Source organism: Myiozetetes cayanensis, unplaced genomic scaffold (assembly GCF_022539395.1).
Source record: "Myiozetetes cayanensis isolate MyiCay16 unplaced genomic scaffold, myiCay2020 scf21, whole genome shotgun sequence".
Classification (NCBI taxonomy): Eukaryota; Metazoa; Chordata; class Aves; order Passeriformes; family Tyrannidae; genus Myiozetetes; species Myiozetetes cayanensis.
Window position 1 is genome coordinate 1,303,172 of NW_026087423.1, and position 27,562 is coordinate 1,330,733.

The 27,562-nt window shown below is 64.5% G+C and overlaps 2 protein-coding genes across 2 annotated transcripts; both read left to right on the forward strand.

Annotated features, from left to right (window-relative positions):
- The first annotated feature begins 864 nt into the window (after positions 1-864).
- On the forward strand, positions 865-11,782 carry TBC1D10A (TBC1 domain family member 10A). Its single transcript, XM_050318287.1, has 9 exons — positions 865-1,115; positions 4,215-4,314; positions 7,353-7,460; positions 7,613-7,719; positions 8,299-8,413; positions 8,587-8,652; positions 9,668-9,857; positions 10,128-10,282; positions 10,502-11,782. Exons 1-9 carry the CDS (start codon positions 916-918, stop codon positions 10,892-10,894), a joined length of 1,434 nt encoding a protein of 477 aa, XP_050174244.1. The 5' UTR covers positions 865-915; the 3' UTR covers positions 10,895-11,782.
- Positions 11,783-13,509: 1,727 nt separating this feature from the next.
- CASTOR1 (cytosolic arginine sensor for mTORC1 subunit 1) lies at positions 13,510-19,279 on the forward strand. The gene is made up of 9 exons (XM_050318308.1): positions 13,510-13,702; positions 13,806-13,876; positions 16,140-16,333; positions 16,441-16,573; positions 17,341-17,464; positions 18,018-18,131; positions 18,223-18,305; positions 18,411-18,505; positions 18,588-19,279. The coding sequence occupies exons 1-9, from the start codon at positions 13,590-13,592 to the stop codon at positions 18,651-18,653; spliced, it is 993 nt and encodes a 330-aa protein (XP_050174265.1). The 5' UTR covers positions 13,510-13,589; the 3' UTR covers positions 18,654-19,279.
- The last annotated feature ends 8,283 nt before the right edge of the window (positions 19,280-27,562 follow it).

Consider the following 27,562-nt stretch of genomic DNA (forward strand, 5'->3'; position numbering starts at 1 on the left):
AGGCTTCACCCAGGACAGGTCCCAACACATGCCAGCTTCCTATAAATCCTTTGGTGTGTGATTTTTGGGAGAGCCAGGCTGGTTTTACCTGTCCAGGGTGCCATGGATGGGGTGACACAGCCATGGTCACCTGAAGGGCAGGGACAGCTCCGGAGTGGGAAACAGATCTCCCCAGTGCCCCATCCCAGTATTTGCGCAGTGCAACCCTAATTCAGCCCCAGTGCTGTCCCAGCACAGCCATCCTGCAGTGCCAGTATCCAGCCTCCCTGGAGTCCTGGTACCATCCCAGCACAGCCCCAGTGCAGCCCCACTATGGCTCGGGCTGGTCCCAGTACAGTCCCAGTAAAGCTTCACTGTGGCTTGGACTGGTCCCAGTACAGTTCCAGTACAGCCCCCCCATAGCTCATACTAGTCCCAGTCCAGCCCCGCAGTGTCCCATACTGGTCCCAGCGTGTCCCATACTGGTCCCAGTGCAGCCCCGCAGTGTCCCATACTGGTCCCAGTCCAGCCCCGCAGTGTCCCATACTGGTCCCAGCGTGTCCCATACTGGTCCCAGTGCAGCCCCGCAGTGTCCCATACTGGTCCTAGCGTGTGCCATACTGGTCCCAGCGTGTCCCATACTGGTCCCAGCGTGTCCCATACTGGTCCCAGTCGCTCGCCCCCAGCGCTCCCCACCGTTCTGGCCCGTGGCCCCGCCCCTGGCTGACACCCGCCGGCGTTTGACGGACAGCTCCCGCCGCCCTCCGCACCAATCAGCGCCGTGGGCGGGCCCTCCCCGCAGCCGTCCCCGCGGCCGATTGGTAAGCGCCCCGCTCCCGCCCAATGGCGTCGGGGCGGGGGCGGGCCCGGGGCGGGGCGTGGCCGCCGCCGTGTCCCGGCATGGCGGAGCGGCCGCGCCGCCGCTGAGGCGCCGCCATGGCCAAGAGCCGCGGGGGCGGCGGGCCCAGCTCGCCCGGCGGCCGCAGCCTGGCGGGCACCCGCGAGAGCCTCGCCGACCCCGGCGGCGACGAGCTCAGCTCGCTCGGCTCCGACTCCGAGATCAACGGCGGCGGCCCCGAGGAGCGGCGCGTCGACAAGTTCGGGTTCATCGTGGGCAGCCGCGGCGCCGAGGGGACGTGAGTGGGGGCCGGGAGGGGGGCCCGGGGCCGGGAGGGGCCGGGGGCGAGGGGCGCCGGGGCCCGGAGGAGCCGCCCCAGGCCCGGTCCGGCCCGCCCCGGCCGCTCGGCCCCCACAGGGCTGGGCCTGGGGCTGGGCTGGGCTGGGCCGGGCCCGCCGCGCTCTCCCCGCCCCGGGGGGTTCGTCCCCGCCGCCCCCGGGCTCGGAGCGGGGCCCGGGTCGGGCATCGCCCCTGCCCGCAGCGGAGGCCGGGATGTGAACCAGGGAGTGAGGCTGGGAGAGCTGGGAATGATCAGCCTGGGGAAGCGAAGCTCCAGGGAGACCTTGGAGCCCCTTGCGGGGCCTGAAGGGGCTCCGGGAGAGCTGGAGAGGGACTGGGGACAAGGCATGGAGGGACAGGACACAGGGAATGGCTTCCCACTGCCAGAGGGCAGGGAGAGATGGGATATTGGGAAGGACTTCCTGACTGTGAGGGTGGTGAGACCCTGGCCCAGGTTGCCCAGAGCAGCCGTGGCTGCCCCTGGATCACTGGAAGTGTCCAAGGCCAGGTTGGAGAGGGCTTGGAGCAACCTGGACTAGTGGAAGGTGTCCCTGCAGATAGGAACGTGGTGAGTTTAAAGTCCCTTCCACCCCAAACCATTCCATGATGCTCTGATGATTCTATGAAGAGCCTCAAAAGCTGCTCCATCTCCTCTAGTCTCTCCTGCTCCAGTAAGGGGGAAGGGCTGGGAAGTGCTGTCCACCCGACTCGGGATCTGGGAGGTGCCAGCACACCAGGGTCAGTGATTAGTCACCTCTAGGTGCTGATCCTGGTGGATTTTTGGGCAGTGTCAAGCCAAGGAAGCCAGGCCATGGTGCCCTCCCAGGGACCCGGTGTCAGTAGCTCTGGCGAAGGCTCCGTGGCCCCGCTCCGGGGAGGAAGCCCTCGGAGGAAGTGAGGCTCCCCCAGAGGCGCTGGGCCCCAGGGCGGTGCTGACACCCAGGAATGTGCTGCCGTCGAGCTGGTTCAGCGGCGTGTTTGGTGTTTGGTGTTTGCCTTCCTGGCCCTGCTTTCACAGCTACGCCCAGAGAAGGCTGGGGTGACAGCGGGGATGGCGCGTGGCAGCCGCCTCCTCTCCCACTGTGACATCGCCTGGAGCGGCCTGGGATCTGCTCCCTCCGTGCTCTGTGCCCATGCCTTGGTTTCCCTGTCTGTGAGGAGCACGGTGTTCACCCCTACAAGCCTGTGGGTGTTCCTGGGCTGGTCTGTGGGGTGAAAAGACACCCGGGGTTGGATTGTTGTCTCTGGGCAAGGTGCATTGCTCTGGGTGATAAACCTTGTCCCTTGACACTGCAGGATTGGAATTGCCTCTCCTTCCCAAGGTGCTGTGCCCTGTCCTGGCCCCACACCGCATTTAGGAGACACTTGTTCTGGCTGCTGTCCCTATGGCTGTCTCTGGGGTGGGTGTCCCTGTCCCTGGGGTCCAGCAGGCAGTAGGCCCCCTGGACTGAGCTCCTGGTGCTGGAGGCAAGTGGCTGCTCCCAGGGGTGCTGACAGTGTGGTGGCTGCAGTCACTGGGGACTGAGCCCTGCAGGTGTACTGGGGTCCAATCCTGCCCCGCTCCAGGGCTTTCATCCACTCGCAGATGTCCCAGGAGCGGATGAGCAGGAATACGTGGGCTCCTTCTGTGGCTGGCAGAGTTGGGGTCCCTCTAGCTGGAAAGGAGGGCACATGGGGTGTCCCATCATCTGGGGAGAGTCTGGGGGCACTGGGGAGGGCGATGTCCCCCACAGCGTGGATGCAGAGGAGTGCATTCCCGGCGTAGGGCATCCCGCCTCTTCCCAGCCTGGGTGCCCCCACCACGTCCTCCCGCCTCAGCCATATGAAACGCAGCTGGTCCTTGCTCCGTGCCCGCTGCCAAGCAGCCATCAGCTGGGAACAGCTTCCAGTCTGGGCTGGCCGGGCTCCAGCAGGCCCACAGCCAGCTCCTGTATCCAGCGTCCCACGCTCCCGAGCTTCCCACGCCTCGCGCAGCCCCGGCTGGAGGCCAGTGCTCCCTCCATCCCCGTACCGGGCCTGGGGAGGGTGGGGATCCAGGCAAAGCAGATCCCTTGGGAGTGGGTTTGCTCTCAGAACAATCGCCCTCACCCTGTCCCAGCCACGGCAGTGGGTGGGACGTGGTGGGGAAGGGCTGGGCAGGGAGCAGGGCAGTGCTGCCAGCTGGATGTGGCTCTGGATGTGGCTCTGGAAGCGCTGTGCCGCTCGCTTTCCAGCTCCGAACGTGGAGAGGGATCTGGGAGGAGGCAGGGCCTGCGTGTCCTGCAGTGCATCTGGGTGCTGGAGGATGCTCAGCACCCAGGCCATTGTCCTTGAGTCCTCAGCAAGGATCTGGCTGTTCCCGGGCTTGGTGCAGCCTCAGGGGAGTGTGGAGCAGAGCCTGCGAAGGCGTTAGCTCGTTACTGATGGCTTGGAGGAGCTTCTGCTCCTCTTGGATGTCCCTGCCCGGGGCCTTCCCGAGCTGCCTGTGACCTGTCTCTGCACAGAGGTGGTGCTGGGGGGGGTTGGAGGCCATGGTGCCAGCTTTGGCGTCACAGCAGCATCCCCCCTGCCTCTGCAGCGTTAAACTGGATTCCCTGGCTGGGCTGAGCTGTTCTGGAAAACACTCCCCTCCCTCCTGAGGGACCCTGGGCTGGGCTCGGCGCCGGGCTGGAGCGGCGCCAGGCGCTGGGAGCGCGGCGTGGCTGGGGCTGTGCGGTGACACGGTGCTTATGGCCCTGGCGCTCTCTGTGTGCAGCCGTGGGGATCCAGCCTCGCTCGTGGCTCCGGATGTGTCCCCCACTCCTCACCTTCCTGGCGTGTCCCTGGGGATGCTGAGGCTCTCGGTGGGTGCAGTGCAGGCTGCTCCCGAGAGGTTTGAGCTGCTGCTCTGGCACGGGGATTTTGCAGGTGACAAGCGCTTCCGGCAGCTGCCAAAACACCGGTGCTGCCAAGTGTGTCCTGACCTCTCTCTGAGCCTTGGGGGTGCAGCCAGCTGGGCGTGGGGGTCACCCAGGGTGCTGGGGAGGACAGGGGAGGGCTGGGCACTGCGCTGACCAGCCTCTTCCCCTCCATCCCACAGGCTGGAGGAGGTCCCCTTGGAGGTGCTCCGACAACGGGAGTCCAAGTGGCTGGATATGCTCAACAACTGGGACAAATGGATGGCCAAGAAACACAAGAAGGTAAGTGGCAGCCATGTCCCCCCCAGGAGGTGTCAGGGAGGGATAGCCAGGCACAGCGGTGTCCCTTCGGGGCAGCCTGGTGTCCCTGGGTCCCCGCAGACAGACGTCTGGATGCCTGTGGATGATGCTGCTGGCTTGAGTGTGCTGTTTTCTCCCTGTGGAAGTTGGAGCTTGGAGGGGCTGAGTGGTCCCTGAGCCAGCCTGCTCCTTCCTCCAACTGTTCCCTGCCGGGCTGGAGCCTTCCTAGGGCTTCTTTGGCTGCCTGCAGGCAGCCATGGGAATTGTTTGCTCATGGAAACTTCTGTTCTGAGCATCTTGTAGACCAAAAAAAGCTCCATGTAGGAAATGTCTGAGCCTGATGCGTGTGACACTGGTCTGTGAGCTGGGGTCCCTGGGAGACTCCTGGTGGGGTGGCTCTGGCTTGGCCTGTTGGTGCTTCCTGACCCCTGAGCCTGTGGATGGGGCAGGATGGGATGCAGCAAGTCCCAGGTTGCTGCCTCTGCCTCCTTCCCCTCACTGGTAGAGCCTCCTGGCACTGCTCCATGTGCCTGGAGCGTTGTCCCCACTCGGTGCCTGGGGAACCACACTGGAATCCCTCATCTGCTTCTTGGCTGCTCTTAAAGGATTTGGGAGAGCTTTCTGGGCCACGGCAGGCGGGTGCTTTGTTCCACGTGCCGCTTCCGCTGCTCTCCGGCCGCGTGCCGCAGGGTGCCCTCCGGATGGGGGGGTGCTCTGGCAGCCGCACCTGGCAGTGCCTGGGTCTCCATGGGGCTGGTGTGCTGTATAGTCTGTCCTGCAGCAAAAATCCGTGCCTGGAGCTTCAGAGAGGCTGCTCTGGAATGCTGCTCTGTGCCTGGAGTCCTGGGGCTGCTCAGGGAAGGCTGCCATGCTCGGCCTTGGATGCTGTCAGTTATCCTTGCACTGGCAGGAGCCTGCTTGGTGCAGGGCCCTGCTGCTTCAGGGGAGCTCCCTGAGCCTCCAAAAAACCCTGGGACTTTTCTGGCTGCCTCACGGGGGCTGGCAGGCAGCCCGGGGATCCCTTGGGCCAGCTCCTGCCGGGCTCACTCACACCTGCACCGCTCCAGCATCCCAAAATGTTCCCTGCCTGGCCCGGATCCCAGCGGAGCCTGGCCCCACATCCTTCGTGGCACTGAGCTGTGCCAGCACCACGTGCTGGAAGGAGGGCAGACGCGTGGGTGGGCAGCTCCCATTGCTCTGCCAGGGTGAGCAGTGCTCCCACTGCACCTTGCTGTCAGCGTCCCTCAGCCCAGACATGCTCCTGATCCCTGGAAGGGCACAGTGGGATCGCAGGGAATGGCAGGAGCTGTGTGGGATGAGCTGCTCGGCCCCGGCTGTGCTGGGCCTGGTCAGCTGGAGGAGCTGCCGAACCGAAACCTGGCGAGGCCATTTCCTTCCTGGCAGCTGGGCCAGCAGGAAGGGGAGTGGGCTGGCAGCAGGAGCCGGCAGCAGCCACGGAGCTGCCCACGGCAGCGCTGGGCATCGCCCGCCGCGCTTCCTGCCCGCACAGAGGGACCTGCCCGGGTAAACAACCAACGCTGCAGTGAGGGAGCAGCAACCCACTGGGGATGTGGTGGTACCACGCTTGGAAACAACCACCTGCTCCCCGGTTACTCCAGCAAACAGGGAAACGCAGCCCTGGGCAGGCAGGAGAGGCCCAGAAACAATTTGGGAGCTGTTGGCCACTACTAGCAGGGCCCTGGCACAGTTGGCACGTGCCACCTGAGTGGGGACGTGAGGAGGGGAGGCCATGCTGGGGCTTTGCAGGGTTTTATGTGGGGTGACTGTGCTGAAAGCACCAGCTTTGTGGTGCCCACCTGGCTGAGGACTGAGGGGAGAAGGACACATAAGGACGTGGAGCTGCTGGAGAGAGGCCAGAGGAGGCCACGGAGATGCTCCCAAGGCTGGAGCCCCTCTGCTCTGGAGCCAGGCTGGGACAGATGGGGGGGTTCACCTGGAGAAGAGAAGGCTCCAGGGAGACCTGAGAGCCCCTTGCAGGGCCTAAAGGGGCTCCAGGAGAGCTGGAAAGGAACTAGGGACAAGGGATGGAGGGACAGAACACAGGGAATGGCTTCAAACTGACAGAGGACAGGGATAGATGGGATATTGGGAAAGAAATGTTGGCTGTGAGGGTGGGGAGGCCCCAGGTTGCCCAGAGAAGCTGTGGCTGCCCCTGGATCCCTGGAAGTGTCCAAGGCCAGGTTGGATGGGGTTTGGAGCAACCTGTGCTAGTGGAAGGTGTCCCTGCCCATGGCAGCAGTGGAACGAGATGACCTTTAAGGTTTCTTCCCACACAGACCATTCCATGATTCGATGAGATGGTACTGCTGCTTCTCCAGGAGTTGGGGTGGGATGTTGGAAGCTCTGGTTTGGCCCCACTGGGGTGCAGGCACAGCAGGGTTAAGCCACCTCAGCTCCCCACGCAGGTACCGGCTGCCTTGCCTGGACTTTGGTCCTGTCTATGCCTAGTGCCAAGGAAACCAGGGGCCAACTGTGGGCACAAAGCTGGCCCTGGGGCCTCAGGAGCCATCTGTGTGCAGAGCTGGGGCCAGACCTACCCTTGTGCCTGGGATGAGCGGGTGGAACGGCTGAGACACTCAACAGGGCACACATCCCTGCTCTCCATGGCCCTGTGGGGAGCTGGATGGGGGCTGGAGAGCCTCCCCTGCATCCCCAGTGCTTCCCATGTGGAGGGAGCCACCCGCTCCCCAGCTTAGCTCCAGTGTTTGCTTTTCCAGCTCCCAGCAGGATCTGGCTTTGAGGCAGTTTGTTTGGAGCTGTTTCCAAGCCACAAAGCCTCGGCCAGGCTCCTGGCAGTTCCCCCATGCTGGTGCAGCCCTGGCTGCCATCCCAGCTGGCATCCCTGCGTCCCAGGGGTGCAAGGACTCATCCCCTTGTTCGGGAAGCAGCAGGGGACCAGCCTGTGGCCGTGGTGCTGGCCTGGCTCCCATCTTGCCCCAGGAACCTCTTTGTTTCCCACTGCTCCATGATTTTCCCGTGATGGCTGTCTCTCCCTGCAGATCCGGCTGCGGTGCCAGAAGGGGATCCCGCCGTCGCTGCGGGGCCGTGCCTGGCAGTACCTGTCCGGGAGCAAGGTTAAGCTGGAGCAGAACATGGGCAAGTTTGATGTGAGTCCTTGCTGGGGACCCTCCTGCACCACCAGGAGCAGGACAGTGCTGGGGTGGCTCCTGCTCCCTCCAGGGAGGGGTCTCTGTTGGGATCCCAGGCATCTTGCAGGGGGTGCCAGAGGTGTTGCTCATCCCAATGCTCTCCTCCCCAGGAACTGGATCTCCTCACGGGAGAGCCCAAGTGGCTGGACGTGATCGAGCGGGATCTCCACCGGCAGTTCCCCTTCCATGAGATGTTTGTCTCACGCGGAGGCCACGGGTATGTGGAGCTACTGTGTGCCCAGTCCTCGCCAGCCACAGGGTGGGCAGTGTCTGCCCCAGCTCATGCAGCAACACTCATGCCCCCAGTGTGCCCCCATCACCCCACAGTCCTTACACATCAGAGTCATGGAGCATCCAGGCACGGAATGAAAACAGGGTGTCTTCCCAGGAGCTCCCTGTGTGGGGCACAACCCTTGGCAGTGGCTGACACTGGTGGGGTGGGAATTGCCACGGCAGGAGGGCAGAGGGAGGAGGTGACCTGCTGTGGCCTCTGTTTCACCAGGAAAATGCTGTTCCTAATGTGTCTGGGAGAGTCTGTGCCCCTGTGCTTGCAGCTGGGTCGTTTCCCATCCATGGCTCACCATGAGCCAGCATCCCTGGGAGATGGTTGACTCTTGGATCTGGGGCAGGTGTTGCCTCTGTGGGCAGAGCTTCCCAGAGCATAGCCCTGGGTTTGTGTGGAAAAGGGATCCCAGCCGGGGACTGAGCCAGGCTCATGCCTGGGATCCACGGGGAAGGCTGCTGGGCCGCATCCGTGCCCTGTGCCCAGCTCCCTGTGCCCGGGGTGTCTCCGCAGGCAGCAGGACCTGTTCCGGGTGCTGAAGGCGTACACGCTGTACCGCCCTGAGGAGGGCTATTGCCAGGCCCAGGCGCCCATCGCCGCCGTCCTGCTCATGCACATGCCGGCCGAGGTACAGCTGGGACTGCCGGGAGGGCAGGGGTCTCTCTAGGGGTGCTCAGCTCCTGGCACCTCAAAGCACCCCAGGGTGCTCTGCCTCCTCCCGCCCTCCCCTGTGGGCCCTGGGAGCAGGGAGAGGCCGCAGGGATGTCCCCTGGGTGCTCACTGCTGTCCCTCGGCTTGCAGCAAGCGTTCTGGTGCCTGGTGCAGATCTGTGAGAAGTACCTCCCCGGCTACTACAGCGAGAAGCTGGTGAGTAAAGGGCTCATGGTGCCTTTGGCAGTGGCAGGGACCTGCAGAGGTCTGCCCTGGCTTTGGAGCAATCCCTGGTATCCACACTGTGGGATGAAGGGAAGGAGAGAAGCCCTGGGGAGAAGGATTTTGGGGTGCTGGTGGGTGAGAGGCTGGACCTGCCACAGCCCCCAGAACCCCCCTGTGCTGGGCTGATCCCCCAGCGTGGGCAGCAGGGCAGGGGAGATTCTGCCCCTCTGCCCCCTCAGGTGAGACACCCCTGCAGAGCTGCCTCCAGCCCTGGGAACAGCACAGGGAGCACGTGGAGCTGCTGGAGAGAGCCCAGAGGAGGCCACGGAGATGCTCCCAGGACTGGAGCCCTCTGCTCTGGAGCCAGGCTGGGACAGCTGGGGGGGTTCACCTGGAGAAGAGAAGGCTCCAGGGAGACCTGAGAGCCCCTTGCAGGGCCTAAAGGGGCTCCAGGAGAGCTGGAGAGGGACTGGGGACAAGGGATGGAGGGACAGGACACAGGGAATGGCTTCCCAGTGCCAGAGGGCAGGGATAGATGGGATATTGGAAGGACTTCCTGGCTATGAGGGTGGTGAGACCCTGGCACAGGTTGCCCAGAGAAGCTGTGGCTGCCCCTGGATCCCTGGAAGTGTCCAAGGCCAGGTTGGATGGGGTTTGGAGCAACCTGTGCTAGTGGAAGGTGTCCCTTCCCATGGCAGGGGGTGGGACTGGATGAGCTTTAAGGTCCCTCCCAACCCAAACCATTCTGTGATGCTGTGTCTCCAGGCCAAAAGCTCACTCAGCTTCTCATCCCAGAGAAAGAAAAGATCTGGGAAGCTGCTGAGTATTCCCAGTCTGTGCTGTGCTGTGGCCTCAGGGGCATCCCACAGTCATGGATGGGGTCCTCAGTGGGACACAGCTCTGCTCCCTGAGCCAGGTGTGGAGGGTGGGCTGACACCCAGGGCCAGGCACTGGAGGCTCATCCCGGCTGAGACGCTCACTGGGATGCTGGTCCCTGTTCCTGCAGGAAGCCATCCAGCTGGATGGGCAGATCCTCTTCTCGCTGCTGCACAAGGTCTCCCCCGTGGCCTACAAGCACCTGAGCAAGCAGAAGATCGACCCCATCCTGTACATGACGGAGTGGTTCATGTGCGCCTTCTCCCGCACGCTGCCCTGGAGCTCCGTCCTGCGCGTCTGGGACATGTTCTTCTGTGAAGGTAGGAGTTCCCCACCATCCTCCTCTTCTTCTGGGATCACCCCATGGCACATGGGACTTGTAGCAGGGCAGGTTTGAGGCAGCCATGTGCGCCTGGGGTGGAGATGGGGCTGTTTCCCTGGGGATTAGGGGACATGTGCATCCCAAATCCAACCCTTTTGTGTGTCCTGTTAGCGAGACTGGGATCTGGTGCCCCACGGTGTTTGAAGGACGTGGTGGCAGAGTCACCCTGTCCTGCCTGGCGCTCGCTGCCTCACGTCTCCTTTTGCAGGGGTGAAGATCATCTTCCGGGTGGGCCTGGTGCTGCTCAAACACACCCTGGGCTCCTCGGACAAGCTCAAGTCCTGCCAGGGCCAGTATGAGACCATGGAGAGGCTGAGGGCCCTCAGCCCCAAAATCATGCAGGAGGCCTTCCTGGTGCAGGAGGTGAGGTGCTGGGGAAGGTCAGGGGGCCCAGTGCCGCCCAGTTGGCCAACGCTGCCAAACTGGGCTGTCCCTGGGTGGGCAGATGGGGCACAGCGTGGGGGCAGCCCCCCAAAAGCTTTTTGGTGTAGGGGTTGCCTGTCACTGGGTGGGATCCCCCACGCAGCCCCGGTGGCCCTGTCGCTGCCGGGGGAGATGCTGATGGCACAAGTGTCCCTGCAGGTCATCGAGCTGCCGGTGACGGAGCGTCAGATCGAGCGGGAGCACCTGATCCAGCTGAAGAAGTGGCGGGAGACGCACGGGGAGCTGCAGTGCAAGTCCCCCCCACGCCTGCACGGCGCCAAGGCCATCAGCGAGGCCGAGCCCGCGCCCCGCAAGGCGCTGGAGCCCGTGCCCTCCATCATCGTCCCCCCCGGGCCTGCCCCCGTGCCCAAGGCCCGCAAGAGCAAGGAGAAGAGCCGGGAAAAGAGCCCGGCCGGCCCTGCCAACGGCCCCGGGGCCGAGGGCAACGGAGCGCCCGGCACGACCCGGGAGCTGCTGCACCCCCAGGTCTCCCCCCATCACCAGTCCAAGGAGAGCCTGAGCTCCCGGGAGAGCGAGGACACGTACTTGTAGGGCCCTGCCCGCACCCCGGGCAGCCGGGCTCAGCGGGGCTGCGCACGGACCCGGGCACCAGGACGCTGGGGGACACCCCTGGCACGCAGCACTGGGGGCTCTGAGCTGGAGGGATGGGACAGGGGGCTGGTATGACTCCGTGGGGTGTCCACAGGAGCTTGGCCAGGTGTGGTGACCAAAGGGGACACCGTGGGTCTGCGCTGGGTGCCCACCCCGCAGGGTGCTGGCACCACGAGCGGTGGGAGCCCGGGCAGGGGGTGGCTGAGCCACCTGAGCTCCCTCCCCACACTGGGGGGCTGAGCTGCCCCTCAGGCCCTTCTCCCCGTCCCAGAGCCCCTCGACCCATCACCCCCCAGGTCCCTCCTGTAGCCCCCACCCTGTGCCAGCCGGGCAGCCCCAGCCCCAGTTCCCAAGCACTTAGGCCTGGCACAGGGCACTGGGGTATGCGAGGAGCTGGGGGGACCCCTCGCCCCCCTCTTTATCTAGTGAGGATATATCAAGCTGTAGCCCTATATGTAGTACCCAATTTACCTACTCACTGAGCCTATTTATTATTCCTTCGAGGCAGGACAGGGACCGAGGCAGGATGCGCTGGAGGCAGTGGGATTTGATGCCAATCACAGGGCTAAAGCCCCCCCACCCCGATGCCCGGGCTCCCCACGGCTCGGGGGGAGCGTTCACCCTGCCAGGGCTCACCCCACCACTGCCACCCCCCCCAGGCCCCAGCGCAGGTGTGACGGGGTGGGTGAGCAGCAGCCAGGTGATCCCTGGCTGTGGGGTCCCCTCTGCCCCCCATGCCCTCCCCAGGGCCGGGGGGTGGCTTTGTATCATAAGCGGGAAAAGCAGTTTTGTACAAAGGGGTCAATAAAGCAAGTGTGTAAAGGCGCAGCCCTGGCTCCCATCTTCTCTCCGCCTGGGATGGGGGTCAAGGGTTGGGGACAGGAGTGTCACCTCCCACTTCCTTCTGTGCCAGTACGAGCTTTGGGAAGGCACCCTGGCCTGGATTCGTTTCCTCTGGGTGCTCCAGCCCTGGGGTGGGGAGCACCCTGCCCTGGAGCCCACCTCCCTGTGGTTCTCTGGCCCTGGGGAGCACCATGACCTGCATCCCATTTCCCCTGAGTGCTCTGGTCCTGAGGGACACCCTGCCCTGGACCCCACCTCCCCTGGGTCCCCTGCTTTTGGGGAGCACGCTGGCCTGCACCCCATTTCCCCTGGGGTTGACCCTGCCCTGAACCCATCTCCCCTGGATGCTCCAGCCCTGCGGGCACCGTGCCCTGGAGCAGGATGCTCCAGCCCCAGGAATCGGGTGCTGGAGAGGGTCCTGGGAGGGGGCCCTGCTTCTGTCACGCTGTGTCACCACAGAGGGTGACCCAGCCCTGCTACCCCGCCCAGCCCTGGGGCTGCCCGTTTGAAGTGGGATGGGAGGAGGCTGAGACCTGCCCTGGCTTGTGACGGTGGTGGATGCCCGGTTCCTCGAGGGATGCCATGGAGTGCACACCCTTCCGAGCACCCAGGCCTGTCCCCCCTCCCACTCACACAACTATAGTGGAGCAGAGCCAGAGGACCCCCTTCATTTGTCCTGTGACACCCCAGAGCTCAGCTCCCCACATCCCAAACGGCGCCCAGGCCCTCTCTCTCTTACTCCTGCTTTCTGCAGGCAGGAATTCTGCCCAAGTCTCCATTCCTCCCTCCAGAACCCCCTTTTCCAGGGGGGTGGCTCTGGCTCGGGGTGCTGGGTGCCCCCCTGGTCCTGCACACTGCCCTGGGGTGAATCCTTGCTCAAGGCTGGTGGTCAGGGTTGTGTGGAGGGGCTGGCTGGGTGCTGGGGTGGGGGGTACGGTGGGATTGGCAGTGGAGTTGGCACCAGGCTCCCAGTGGGTCCAGTCCCAGCCCGACAGGGCTGGGCTGGGAGTGGGGGAGTTGGATCAGGTTGGGCCCCCTGAGAGAGTCCTTGTTCGTTCGGGCACCGCGGGATGTTGTACTGAGCGCTGGTTTGGGCACTCCCAGGGCTGCAGCTCGGGGGCACCGCGGGTTTGAGCTGCTCCAGGCACCCCGGGCTCCCGGACAGGGCTCGTCTGGGCACCCCGGGAATGCTGAATTTCGTCTGGTTTGGGCACTCTGAGGCTCGGGGTCTGCACCCGGTACAGACACCCCGGGGTTCTTTTGGAGCTGCTCCGGGCACCTCGGGGCGCTGAATTTGGGCTGGTTTGGGCACCACAGAGTTCTGTGTGGGGCTGGTCCCTGGGCTCCGGTGCCGGGTGGTTGCCCCTCTGGTGGTGCGGGGGGGTTGTCCCGGGGCGGTGCCGGGTCGGCTCCCGGAGCGATGCTGGGCGGTCCCAAGGCGGACCAAGGCTTGGCAGGGCACTCCCGGAGCGGTGCTGGGCGGTTCCGGGGCGGTCCCGGAGCGATGCTGGGCGGTCCCGAGGTGGTCCAGAGCGATGCTGGGCGGTGCCAAGCCGATCCCGGAGCGGCACGGGGCGCTCCCGGGCGGAGCGGGGCGATCCCGGGGCGGTTTCGGAGCGGAGCTGGGCGGCCCCGAGGTGGTCCGGGACGGAGTGGGGCGATCCCGGGGCGGTCCTGTAGCGTCGCTGGGCGGTCCCAAGCCGGTCCCGGGTGGAGCGGGGCGGTCCCAAGGCGGTCCCGTGCCCGCCCTTATAGCGGCGTCGGCGGCGGCTCCCGGGGCGGCGCGGCCGCCATGGACCTGCACATCCTGGAGCACCGAGTGCGGGTGCTGAGCCTGGCCCGCCGCGGGCTCTGGCTCTACACACACCCGCTGCTCAAGCTGCTCTTCCTGCCCCAGCGCTGCCGGTACCGGCCTTCCTCCCTCCTCACCCCTCCTCCTCCCGCGATGCCCGGCCTTGGGAGGCGGCGGCGGTTTTGGGATCACCAGCACCGATTTCTTCTTCTTCAGATGCAAGTTCTTCAGCCTGACGGAGACCCCCGAGGACTACACCGTCATGCTGGACGAGGAGGGCTTCAAAGGTACCGTGCGGTGGGCTCGGCGTCCCTCTCAGGATGGGCTGGCACTGCGGGCACGAGCTGGGCACGTTCTCGGCCCCGCTCCTCGCCTGGGCCGCGGGGAGCGAGTCCCGGCTTGCCGCTCGGCTCCCTCGGGACGTGCCCGTCCCGTTCCCTCGGCGCCTGCGCCGGGGATGTACCGGCTTGCCCGGCCGGAGCTCTCCCGGCGTGGCTGCCCTCGCCCCGACAGCCCCTCCCGGGCACAGCCGCGTCCCCACCAGTTCGTGGGACCAGGCTGTGACACGGTGGGGATGGTCTGCCGAGAGCCCGGGGCCAGCCCAAAGCCCAAGTGTCCCAGGTAGGGGCAGGGACGCACCTGGGATGCCTGTAGGCAGCGCTCCAGGCTCTGCCAGCCCTCCTGCCATCACTCCCTGGCCACTGCTCGGTGAGGGCCAACTGGTGCTTCAGCAGAGCGAGGCAAATCCTTGCCCAGCCAGGCTGGCAGGGGTGAGCCCTTCCCGGCAGCAGGGACCGGACTTTGAGGTGTCCAGGGGAGGTTTGATCCCTTCCGAGCCAGTCCTCCTCCCCAGGAGGTGCCATTTGGTGACGTCCCCACCTCTGGTGACCCAGCCGTGCATCACCTTCACCGCCCGCCCTGCCGGGGGTACCGGCCCAACAGGCTGGGCTGGAGGGTCCGGATCCCGGCCCAGCTTCCCACGCCCAAACCTTCCTGCCGGGGCCGCAGGAACCGGCCGCAGTGTCCATTGGCTATGCCCCAAGCAAGGAGGAAGGGTCAGTGCTCCGGCCACGGGCGCTCCCGGCCCCGTCCCGCTCCCAGCTCCCTCTGCTCCGGGACGGGACCGTGGCCCGGGCTCTCCCCACTCCCAGAGTCAGAGCTGTTCCCCACGTATTGTTTTATTTCGGGGCCTGCGGACAAATATTCCTCAATCCCGAGGGGAGGGCGGGAAGTGCCTAACAATGGTCCTGCGGGCCGGCGGCCCCACTGCGCCCTGTGCACCCCCCGCGGCTGGGGGGCTGCCAGGGTCCCTCTGCTCGGGGGCTGGAGGGACCCCCAGCGAGAAGGGCTGCACTCCCTCTTCCCCTGGGGATCGGGCCTGAGTCCTGGCGTGGTGACACGGGGACAGCGGGGTCCCCTCGCGCTCAGCCTCGCCCAGGGTGGTGTTGAAAAGTAATTAAGTGCTGAGTGCTGGGACAGGTCCCCATGTTCCCGTGGCCGTGTCCCCCCCGCCTCGTCCCCAGCGCTGGGCCCTGGGCCGGAGCCGAGGCTGTTCTGGCTCTTCCTGCACAGGAACAGGCACTGGGAACACCCGCCGAGGCCATGGATCTGGCCCCGCTCCCGCCCTGCCTCGAGCCACGGTTTGGGAATGGGATGCGGAGCCTGCCCCGTGATGGGATCCCTGCCATGGGTGTCGGACCCTCCAGGGGTGACCTCCCCTCTGACACTGCTGACATGAGTTTGGGGTCTCAGCTGGGCTGGGGCTTGTGTGGTCTCCTGTGGGAGCTGCTTCCCACCTTTGCTGGGTGGGGGGAGTGGGTTGGAGACCCTTGGACTGCCCAACCCCTCTCCCTTCCTGGGAAGGGGTGCCCAGGGAGGAGGGGCTGCCTGGCTGATTTCTGGGGTGCCCCTGTCCTGGGCAGGAGGGTGGGAGCAAGGAGGGGTGGGAGGCAGAAAGGAGGGTCTCGAGGCAGGAAGGGAGCAGCTGGCATGTGCCTACCCTGCCAGCAGATTTTTGGGAAGCAGTCCTTGGCCCTGCCGGCCTGGGCTCTTCCTTCCCTACCAGGCTGGCACCACCAGAACTGCAGGGCTACTCTCCCCTTTTCCCCTCTGGTACCCTGAGCATCCCTGGTGCTGGCCACTGGGCTGGGGGCTCCTGGGGGTCAGGGGATGAGCTGGGCAACTCCAGGGCGCTGGTGGTGCCAGTTTAGGGGTGCAGCACACCCCAACACCCCTTTGCACCCAGCCCAGGGTGTTGCTGTGGGGACGAGAGACACATCCTGGGTTTTGGGGGGATTGTAGCCTTGAGCCCCCTCATCCCTGTGACTGTCCCAGTGTGGAGTGACTGAGCCCTGACTGGAGATGGGGCTGGTCTGTGTCCCCAAACCAGTGTCCCCGCACCCGGGACTGGTCCCATCCTGGCTCCACTCATCTCCCGAGGGACGGTGTGACAGCAGGGCTTGAGCCAGCACTGGCCCCGTGGCACAGACAGTGCCCAGCCGTGCCGAGCCCCACGGAGCCGCCTGCCCCAGTGTCCCTTGTCCCTCGCAGAGCTGCCGCCCTCCGAGTTCATGCAGGTGGCAGATTCCACGTGGCTGGTGCTCAGCGTGGTCTCCAACGGGCGGGAGCCCCCCGGCTGCCAGGCCACCGGCGTCACCAAGATCGCGCGCTCGGTCATCGCGCCGCTGGCTGAGCACCACGTCTCGGTGCTGATGCTCTCCACGTACCAGACCGACTTCATCCTGGTGAGGGACAGGGACGGTTCCCCCCGGGGTGCCGGCTGCCCCAAGGACTCCGCTGTGCCCTGTGGGGAGGGAGGGCAGTCCAGACCTGACGCTGTGCCCCTGGGCAGGTGCGGGAGCGGGACCTGCCCGTGGTGATCCACACGCTGGCCGGGGAGTTCGACATCTACAGGGAGGAGAGCGGCGAGTGTGTCCCTGTCACCTGCGATGACGTCAGCAACGGCTTCCTCAAGCCCAAGCCGGGTGAGTGACACTGGGTCTCATGTCCCCTGGGGCCACCTGGTCCCTGCCCAGATGCTCCCCTACCCGTGTCCTTGAGGGGTGTCCAGGACCACCCTGTCCCTGGGCCAGCCAAGATACTGCCCCTCCCACCCCCATCTTTAGGGGAACTCCAGGGCCACCCTATCCCCAGGCCACCTGTCCCCAGGACCACCCAGTCCCTGCTGAGGTGCTCCAGCTCCCACCAGTGGCACCTGCATATCTGGGGGAGCCCCAAGGCTACCCTGTCCCCCAGGGCCACCTAGTCCTCACCAAAATGCTCCAGCTCCCCCTGGGGGTACCCACATCCTTGGGGAGCCCCTCGGGCCACCCTGTCAGCAGGCCATACTGTCCCTGCTGAGATGCTCCAGCTCCCACCAATGGTACCCAAATCCTTGGGGGCCAGCTGGGTGGCCTGGTCCCCATCAAGGTGCTCCAGCTCCCACCAGTAGTACTTGTATCTTTGTGAGACCCCCAGGTCACCCAATCTCCGGTGTCACCTGGTCCCTGCCAAGGTGCTCCAGCTCCCACTGGTGGTTCCCACATCCATAGGAGACCCCCAGGGCCACCCAGTCCCCATGGAGATGCTGCAGCTCCCACTGGTGGTACCACTGGTCCCACTGGTCCCTGGGGACCCCTGGCCACGCCTCTGCTCCCTGAGGGACTCCACGTGGGCGCGGTGGCCACGGGGTGGCACTGTGGGACTGTCCCCGAGCTGCCCCAGGGCTGACAGGAGGCCGTTCCCCCGCCAGCCGCCAGCCCCACCCTGCACCCGGTGCAGAGCCCCCAGACCCGCTTCTGTGTCCTGACGGTGGCCCCCGACACGCTGCCCGCCATCGCCACCATGCTCATCGACGTCCTCTTCTACTCACACAGGTGGGTCCTGGGGAGGGGGCACGGGGGTGGCCCCTCGCCCAGTGCCACCTGAACTGTGGTGACACGTCCCACCTGTCACTCCCCGTGGGTTTTCAGGCTCTGGGTGTGTTTTACAAACTGGTTCTGCCCTCCCGGGGGCTGCAGCCCTGTGGGTGCTTGGGGGTCCTGCTGCCACCATGGGGGGTGGGAGCCCCGAGGTGACACAGGGGACAAACCCACCACTGCTGCGAAGGGGGAGGGAGTGGGTTTGGAAGATCAGTGGGAATGGTGCTGGGGGGAGGAGATGCTTCTGGCCAGGTCCCTTTTTTCTTTGTGATGGGATTCATTCTGCTGGAACCCAACTGCTCCAGAGTCACTGGCCTTTCGGGAATGCCCCAAAACCTGGTGTCACCCTGTCCTGCCCCATCCAGCACCTGCAAGCTGCAGACCCTGCAGGGAGCACCTGCTCCTGTCCCCTCTCCTCTCACCCTGCAGCATCCCAACATGGTACTCAAACACCCAGTGCCACCACCAAGCCCTTCTCCCCATTTCCCTGTGCCTCTCCCCTCTGCAGCCCCCCACGGGAGGCAGGTGCCAGCAGCCAGGACCTCGACTCCATCACCTTCTTCTCCTTCTCCCTCATCGAGGGCTACATCTCCATTGTGATGGATGCTGAGACCCAGAAGCGGTGAGTGCTCTCCCTGGGGCTGTCTGTCCCTCTGTCCCCGGGTCTGGGGACTCAGGGATGGGGGGGTGACACTCAGCTCCTCCTTTCTCAGGTTCCCCAGTGACCTCCTGCTGACCAGCTCGACGGGGGAGCTGTGGCGGATGGTGCGGATCGGGGGGCAGCCCCTCGGCTTCGGTGAGTGTGACCGTGGTGGCCACGTCCCCTCTTGTGCCACCATCACCCAGGGGGTGCCCTGTATGTCCCCATGGCAGTGACCTGGGACCCCCTTTGCCCCCCCAGATGAGTGTGGCATCGTGGCGCAGATCGCGGAGCCGTTGGCAGCCGCCGACATCTCGGCCTATTACATCAGCACCTTCAACTTCGACCACGCCCTGGTGAGCCCCTGCCCCTCCCTGGGGACCGCCCTCCATCCTCGGGGTGTCCCCTGGGGCTGACACCCCCTGTGTCCCCCGGCAGGTCCCCGAGGAGGGCATCGCCGAGGTCATCCAGCTGCTGCAGCAGCGGCAGGACGGCGGCAGATAACGGCTGTCCCCAGGCCAGGTGGCCCAGTGCGGTGGCACGGTGGGGTCCTCCCTCCTCCCCACCCTCTGCCACCCCCATATTCATTATTTTTCAATTTTAAGGCTCCCCCGGTGCGGGGCAGAGTCAGGTGCAGCGTCACTCCCTGCGTGCTGGGGATGTGGTGGCTTTGGGGACCTTGTGGCCTTGTGGCAGTGGGACAGTGTCCTGCAGGGGTGGGCTCAGTCCCCACGTGCCATCCTCTGGCTCCAGCCCTGCCTGTGTGGGGTGGGGGGCTCAGGGGGAGAGTGGGTGTCCCCAGGGACCTGCTGGTGGAGGGGACACAAGAGGGCAGTGATGTGCCACCGCAGTGCTGTAGGGGACAGCCTGGGGCTGTGGGGACATGTCCCCATGTGTGTCCCAAGTGGATGGGTGCCTCTGGACCAGCCCCGTGGAGGGGTGAAGGCATCATAGCTCTGGGAGTGCCCTTGGCACCCCAAAAATCTCCAAGGTGGCAGAGAGGTGGCTGTGGTTCACCCCCAGCCCTGGCTGTCACCTGTCATAAAGGGGTGACAGTGAGCCCCCCAGCTTCTCCCAAGTTGTATTTTCACATAGTTTTTAATAAGTCAATAAAATTTCTATTATTTTTATTTCTGTGGAGATGTGGGGGGGTGTCCCAGAGCTGCTCTGTGTGGAGGTGGCAGGGGCTGGGATGGGACAGGGGGACATGGCCCTCCCTGTGCCACACTGTGAGGTGACAGGGATGTGACCAGCTCCCTGACCACGTATTTTGGGTGAAAAAAGGGGTGAAGGCTGCAGGGGAAACTGAGGCATGAGGCCCACCCCCCATTCCTGCCCTCCCCCTGCCCCAGCCTGGGTCAAACTGGGGGAAACTGAGGCATGAACTTGACCCCAGGCCTGGTGGTGTCCCTGTCCCCATCGCTGTGTCCCCATGTCCTCTTGCCTTGCTGGCAGCACAGCACCCCGTGGCAAAGTGGGGTGCACAGGGTTGGGGCTGTGCCCTCCCGGGGGGTGCTGCAGCCATGTGGGTGCCCCCCCCAGCCCAGGGTGTGCCTGCTCATGAAGCAAGACCCAGCATGAGCATGGTGGAAACCTCTTCCCCCGGCCTCTGCTCCCATCCTATGCCCAAAATCTGTTCCCTGCTCTCCCACATCCTGAGCAGGACCCTGCCCAGGCCCTGACACGTCCTACCCGCGTCAACCCCACACACTTCCAGCCACCAGCTTCCTGCCCCCTCTCTCTTTCCTGTCTCGCTCCCTTCTCCGAGTCATGGGACGCTGCTGACGTGTGCCTGGGAGATGAAGAAATTGCCGCCGGCCCATGCGGTCACTGGCACTATTTTTGTCCCCGCTGGGTGTTGCACAGTCCTGTGCCGAAGAGGGATGGCCACACTGTGGTGTCCTGCCAGCCCTGCTGGGGGGTGATGGTGCCAGGACCACCCGTGGCCAGGGGGCACCTGAGGGTGGGGGGTGCTCAGCCCATGGGGTCCTGATCCCTGGGCAGGGTGTCCGGGGGTCCTGCCATGGCAGGGAACGTGCTGGAGAGCCCATGAGGTCGGGGATGGAGGGATGGATGGGAGGGATGTTCCTCTGGGTGAATGGATGGGCAGATGGATGGATGGACAGATAGATCCGTGAATGGGCAGATGGACGGATGGATGGATGGATGGATGGGCAGGTGTATGGATGAGTGGATGTCCGAATGGTTAGTTCATCATATGGAAGATGAATATACAGGTCAATGGATAGGTGAAGAACAGGTAGAGGAATTTATGGGTGGGTGGATGGACAGGTGGAAAAGCAGGTGGATTGATGTATGCACAGACAGATGGGTGGATCTATGGATGGATGGGATGGATGGAAGGTTCAGGTGGAGGCATGTGTGGGTGGATGGACAGGTGGACATGTGGACTGCTGGCTAACAACCTGTCTAAACAGACTGAGGGATGGACAAACTACTTCAGAGTGAGCAGGACATTCTTCTGGCTCCTCCACTCCTCCAGGGCTGCCCCAGGTACAGCCCTGCCTGTCCCTGCAGCTGCCACCTCTGCCAGGGGATGCCCCAAAGAGGAGGAGGAGGAGGAGTGGGAAGCCCCTGGTGGAGGAAGCAGCCCCTGCAGGTCTGGGGGAAATTTTGGGAAAAGAAAACACTTCTTCTGGAAGTGAGTCACCACCGTGTTCTTCCCCCTGGAAGATGTTGTTTCTGGGTTGCCCGCCTGTGCCATCAGCAAACCTTCCGAATGTGTAAATTCAGTGCAGGGCGGCTCCCGAGGTCACCAAAAACAACGGGATTGCGACACACCTGGAAACGCTGACCAGCGAGATTCCTCTTGATGAGGTGGGAAAAGCCCCTGTCGGTGCCGGGCTGCATCTGCTGGGAAAGGGGAGCTGAGGGTACAAGGGGACTCGCCCTGGGTGCTGCCGGTGGTGGCGAGGCCGTGCCGGTGCCAGGGCAGTGCCCGGGGCCGTGTGAGCCGCGCTCCCCCGGGCAGTGTTGCACAAGCCCGAGCAGTGCTGAGGGCAGCGCTGCCCGGCCCGGCTTCCGCTGCCCTTGGCCCCGTGCCTTGGGCAACACCCAGCGGGTTCCCGCTCAGCGTTCCCAGGGGCGCTGCCGGGCACAGGGGCTGAGCCCGGTGTCCCCAGCCTGGCCAGCACCCGAGTTTGTCACCCTGAGGGGAGGGTGGCCGTAAGCAGGTGGATGGAGCATCCTCTGGAGCGTCGCTGAGCGCACAGGCCCCAGCCGTGCCACGATGCTCCAGATATGCTGTGCTTCCACCTCCCTTCTTCCTAGGACAGATTTTTGGCTCCCACAGTTGGATTTGGGATGTGAAAGCCCCTGCGGTGGCACATGGCTGACATCCCTGTCCCCGGTGCCCCTGCCCTCTTTTGCATTGGGGTTTCGGGGCAGACAGGGCTGGTTTCAGTTCAACCCTTTGGGTGCCGAGCGGTGACATCAGGGTGACTCAAAACGCCCCTTTTCCAAGAAACCAGGACACGGGGGCCCAACGGCGCCACATCTGGGATGAGCAACGGGACTGCAGACTCCCAGGCTGGACCCACCAGGACTCCCTCGAGGAACTGATTCGAAGAACATCCCATTGCCCGCCCGGCATCATTTCCTCCCGCCGGGCGCTCACCCCGCTCATTGGCCCCCAGGGCACGGCTTCACTTCTCGCTGCCTTTCCGTTGGGTCCCTGGGCGGTGGGGGCCACGGGCTGCGCTTTAAAAGCCGAGCTTCCCCCTCCCCGAGCAGTTAAGGAAGTCACTCGCGCCGGCGAAACACCCGCCCCGGCCATGCGGTGTGAGCGGCGGCCCTGGGGCGTGCTGGCAGGTAGGTGTGTGCCCTGTGCCACAGCTGTGCCAGCCCGGCAGGGAGCCGCGGGAGGGAGCGTGGAGCGGGCCCCGCTGGAATGCTCTGGCAGATGGCACCGAGGCTGTGCCGTGGCAGTGTCACCTCCCGCGGGCGCTGGCGGGGGACGGGGACATTCCCCACTGTGGCACATGGGGATGAGCGGCCTGGGGAAGAGGGGATGCTGGCAGGGCACATGTCCGGGGGCAGTTTGGGGACCGATGGCAGAGGGTCAGGGGTCAGCTTGCCCAAAACCTTCAGCCCTCCCAGCGCAGCAGGGACTGATGCTGTGTGCCAACCCAGCGCCATACCCAAAGTCACCGCTGGCACGTGGCAGTGGGTGACAGTGGGGCTGGGACAGTGACTGGTCAGAGCAGGGGGGCTGGATCCAGAGTGTCACTGCTGTCCCCTCCGTTGTGGTGGTTCACGCTGGCAGGGGGAGCTGCTGGAGCAGTCGCTGTGGTTGGGCTGCACATCCTGGCTGCTCCACCACACCTCCACCATCCTCATCCTCCTCCCCGCTGGGCCCCAAGCAGATTTGTGGTGCAGGGGTTGGGTCATTGCTGCAGCAGGGACGGATGTCAGTGCATGTGCCTGGCATGCAGCATTCTTGCCTCCAGGCCTGGTGCCAGGTGATGGGCACAGGGGCAGAGCTGTCTCCGTGGCACAGAGGACAGCGAGCTCGTGCCTTCCTGGTGCAGAGAGGAGGCTGTGACCCTGCTCCCAGCGATGCCTCAGTGACCCCCATCTCCCTCCTCTTCCTCCCCAGCTGTCACCAAAGGGCTCCTCATCCTCTGGGCCGTGCCAGGACAGGGAGGGCGGCCCCTGAAAGCCCCCACCGTGCAGCAGACCCAGGCACTGGTGAAGCTCATGGCCGAGGACGCGCAGGAGCTCTTCGCCTTCTACGTGAGTGCCTTTCCCCAGGGTGAGGGGTCACACCTGTCCCCTCCACAGGTGGACACAGGGTTGGTGGTGGGTGGTCCCCGTGCTGCTCCCATCCCACATCCCTGATTATCCTCTCCCACCTCTGAGCAGGAGGTTGACCAGCACCTGGCCATCCACAGCATCTGCCGCACCAACACGCCTCCCCAGTGGCTGCAGCGACCGGTGAAGGGGCCCTGTGGGCTCAGGAGGCTGTGGGAGCCCATGGTCCACATGGACCAGGCACTGCAGGACATCATCCAGCACCAGCGTGACCTCAGACCCCCCGGTGCCGAAATCTTTCGCCGCTTGAGCAACACCCGCCGGCACGTGCGGGGGCTCCTCAACAACCTGACCGGGCTCTTCCCTGCCCTCAGCCCCCGCCACCGGCCCCCACCCAGCCCCAAGGAACACACCAACATCTTCAAGCAGAAGCTGCAGGGGTGCCAGATCCTCTGGAGCTACGCCCGCTTCATGGCCGAGTACAGCGCCCAGCTGGAGAGCAGGAGCGGCCGCACGTGCCGGGAGAAGCGGAGATCGCAGCGGGGCTCACGGATACCTGCACGCTCCTAGGGCAGCCCCACCGGCACTGGAGTTGTCCTTGTCTGCATCTCCATCGCCTCCATCCCATCTCATCCCATCCCATCTCCATCCTAGCATGGAGAAGCGTTGACTGACCGGGATGCACCGCGAAGCCCCTCTCATCTCCCCGTGGAGCGAGGACACGAGTGGACCTGGAGCAGCTCTGGTCACTTTGCATTGCCATGGGGACCCCGCTGTCCCCGTGCCACCCCTCGGCTGCAGGACAGCCCTGCTCTGCTCCTCCCAGCTCCCCCACACCTTGAGCCTGGAGCCGGGTGTCCCCCAGGAGTCCAGCCATCCGCTGTCACCGAGCCCGGCCGGATTTTCCAGTGATTCAATGGGTCGGGTGACCTGGCCTGACTAAGAGCCACCCGGCCCACGGAGAGTGCTGCTGCCACCGGGGAGTGTCACCAGTGTTGTCACCCCCTGCCTGCCCTGCACCAGATCTGCTGACCCCAGAGAGCAGCTGGGAGAGGAATCCTGTGAGCTTGGTGTTCTTCTGAGCTTGGTGTCCCCATGAATTTGTTGTCCCTGTAGGCTCACTGTCCCTCGGAGCTCAGTGTCCCTGGGAGCTTGGTGTCCCCGTGAGCTTGGTGTCCCTGTGAGCTTGGTGTCCCTCTGAGCTCATTGTCCCCCTGAGCTTGGTGTCCCCATGAGTGTGGTGTCCCTGTGAGCTCAGTGCCCTGCACACTTGGTGTCCCTCTGTGCTTGGTGTCCCTACAAGCTCAGGTCCCTTTGCACATCCCTGTCCTCGTCCCTGCACGCTCAGTGTCCCCAAGCCCTCAGCATCCCTGTGCTCTCAGTGTCCCCTGTGCTTGATGTCCCCATGCTCACTCTTGCACACTTGGTGTTCCCACACCCTCAGCATCCCTGTCCCCTCAGTGTCCCCCCCGGCTGTGCCACCACAGCCCTGACTGTGCCGGGCAGGGACTCGGCTCTGACCACCACACTGTGGTGGTGGGTGGCAGCACCCACCTCCTGCCCCCTAATTTATACATTAATATTTGTGTGTTTATGGTATTTATTGAATCCCAGAGTTAATTTAATGCATCCCTGTAACGGGGTAAAATATTTAAGGACATTTGTAATATATAGATATCTATTTTTGTGATAATTTTTGTACGGTGTTAAACTATGGATGCCACGAGGTTTTATTTATGAATATTGATATTTTTGGTACTTTGAGAAGGGTGGTGCCCCTTGCCCACGTGGCACCTCCTTATTTTTGTACAATGGCAGAAGGAAATAAAGTGCTGACCTCGGCCTGTCGGCCGCTGAGACATCGTGTCCCTGTGTCCCTGTGTCCCTCTGTCTGTCCTGGGGGCTGTGGGCACAGAGGGGCTGTATTTTGGTGGCCAGGCTGTGCCTGTTGTCCTCACTGGGGCACATGGGGTGTGACATGGTGTGGTGTGGTGGGGGATATGGCACCTGGGATGAGGGACAGCATGGTGTGGTGAGTAGCATGGCACGGGATGTGGCACATGGCACATGATGGGATGTGGTCCATGGAATGGCACAGGACATGGCACTGCACTTCACAGCATGGCCCACAGCGTGGCCCAGAACATGGCACACGGTGGGACGTGGCCCGTGGCACAGCACAGAATGTGGCACAGGATGTGGCACACTATGAGATGTGGCACACTATGAGATGGCACAGGATGTGGCACAGGATGTGGCACGTGAGGGGATGTGGCCCATGGTGTGGCACAGGACATGGCACAGGGCATGGCACACGATGGGATGTGGTCCATGGCATGGCACAGGACATGGCACACAGTGGCACGTGGTTCTGGATGTGGCACACGTGGCACGGTGTGGCACACATGGCACACATCATGTGACACGGCAGGTTGTGGTGTCCCATGGCAGGGCCTGGCATTACCAGGCGTGTGCCATGGCACAGTGTGGCCCACCCCCCATGGCACACACAGCTCTGTGCCACAACCCCCTGGCACGGCCTGGGCCACAGCCACGCCAAGCGCAGTGTCCCTGCAGTGTGACCAGGGCCACCATGGGGACCGGGCCCACTGCCACCAGTCCTGCTGAGTCAAAAATCCTAAGACCGGGTCATGTGTCCCCACGGAGTCACTCGTTCCCTGTGTGCCGTGTGCCGGAGCCCGCCGGGCTGCCTGGCTGTGCCGTGGGCACCCTGCCTGAGTCAGTCACAGGGACATCGCCACCGGGACGGCCACCACTGCCCTGGCACCCGGGGACACTCCTGGGGGGGACAATGTCACCATGAAGCAGCCTGGGCTGGCCTGGTGTGCTGTGGGTGACAGTGACAGTGACCGTGACAGTGACCGTGACTGTGCCACCACCGAGCCGCCCACCCAGCTCCGGAGGGGCTGTGGAGGGGAGGGCACAGGTAGGTGACCCCCGGGGAGCGCGTGGTGGGGGGTGACACCCTGGCTGAGTGTCACCAGAGGGATACTGGCTCTGTAGGGTCCCCATGGGGGTCCCAGGGCACCTCAGCAAGAAAAGCCACCCCGTGGTGGGGACATCGTTTGGCCACAGACCCCAAGGGGCAGCTCACGCTGTCACGGCCAACGGGGTCCCCAAACACAGCAGGGTGTCTGCCTGTGGGTGACATGCATGGGGTGCCACCGGTGAGGTGGCACCAGTGCTGGGACTGGTAGAGTGGCACTGGTGGGGTGGCACCGGTGGGGTGGTACTGGTGGGGTGGCACTGGTGGGGTGGCATTTGCAGGGTGGCACCGACGGGGCACAGTGGCAGGGGCGAGGCAGCCCCGGGCAGGGAACCATTGTGAGTCAAAGGGGAATTCGGTCCCCACCGTTGGGCAGCCCCGGATTTCCCCGGGACAGGGGCACCTGCCTTACTCATCCCTTCGTCACCACCCCCCGGTAGGGCCCCCCTAGACACCCCCAAACCCAGCACAGCCTCATTCCCACACCCGTGGGACCCCCCGGGGTCTTAGGTGACACTGGAATGTGGATGTCCTCCCCCTGCACCTGGACAGCAAGGAACAGGATCCTGAGGGGACCCTGAGGGACTGTGGGATGGGGATGGGGCACGGGGGGCAATTATGGGGTGGGGCAGTTCTGGGATGGGGCTGAGGCAGTTCTGGGAGGGACTGGAGAAAGGGGACGATGGTGGGATGGGGAAGGATGGGAGGGGACAGTTGTGGGCTGGGGAGAGGGGAGGTCTGGGATTGGGACGGGGCAGGGGGCAGCGCCGGAGCAGGGATGGGATGGCAATGGGGCAGTTCTGGGTGAGGATGGGGCAGAGGGGGCAATTATGGGATGGGGAGAGGCCAGTTCTGGGCTGGGGCAGCAGGGGGCAGCAGGGGGACAGGGATGGGGACAGGGATGGGGACAGGAATGGGAAAACGGATGGGAACACGGATGGAAACACGGATGAAGCGGGGGGGCCGCACAGCGACAGGGAAAGGGATGGGGGTGTCTGGGATGGAGATGGGGACAGTTGCGGACGGGACGCGGCGGAGGGGACAGCTCAGAGCGGGACAGAACATCAGCACGGCAGCGGTGGCCTTGGGACACCCCGGGCTCGTGTCCCTGTCCCTGGGCAGGATGGCGGTGGGGATGGTGGAGACAGTGGGCACAGTTGCCTCCTGCCCGACCTGTCCCCGGCTCCTCCCGGCATCCCCAATCCCCGCAGGTCCCCGGTCCCGCAGCCCCCTCTGACAGGCAGGGTTGTGGGCTCCCAGCCTCCCATCCCACCCCCTCCAGCCCCTTCCCTCTCCCTCCTTGGGACACACTGGGACCCCCACCCGTGTCACCATCTCGTCACACTCCTGCTGCCCGTGTGCGTGGGGCATCGGCACAGGATTCATGCGGGGATACTCCTGCTACCAAAGGGATTGGGAAAAGGGATTTTCCTGGGCATCATCTCCTATCCCTGGCATTTCCCCATCCCAGCATCTCCCATCCCGTCTTCTTGTCACAACCCTGGCATCTCCCATCCCAATATCTCCCATCCCGGTATCTCCCATCCCAGCATCTCCCCAGCCCAACATCTCTCATCCCAGCATCTCCCCAGCCCTTCTGGACCAGGAGTTCAGGTTTTCCCACGGGAGCATC

What these genes read in the sequence shown, in the direction of transcription:
- TBC1D10A (XM_050318287.1), top strand. Translation starts at nt 916, where the DNA reads ATGGCCAAGAGCCGCGGGGGCGGCGGGCCCAGCTCGCCCGGCGGCCGC. An exon ending in TCATGCACATGCCGGCCGAG is followed by an intron (nt 8,414 to 8,586) that starts GTACAGCTGGGA and finishes CTCGGCTTGCAG; the next exon opens with CAAGCGTTCTGGTGCCTGGT. An exon ending in AGGCCTTCCTGGTGCAGGAG is followed by an intron (nt 10,283 to 10,501) that starts GTGAGGTGCTGG and finishes GTGTCCCTGCAG; the next exon opens with GTCATCGAGCTGCCGGTGAC.
- CASTOR1 (XM_050318308.1), top strand. Translation starts at nt 13,590, where the DNA reads ATGGACCTGCACATCCTGGAGCACCGAGTGCGGGTGCTGAGCCTGGCC. An exon ending in GTCCTCTTCTACTCACACAG is followed by an intron (nt 17,465 to 18,017) that starts GTGGGTCCTGGG and finishes TCCCCTCTGCAG; the next exon opens with CCCCCCACGGGAGGCAGGTG. An exon ending in GATGCTGAGACCCAGAAGCG is followed by an intron (nt 18,132 to 18,222) that starts GTGAGTGCTCTC and finishes CTCCTTTCTCAG; the next exon opens with GTTCCCCAGTGACCTCCTGC.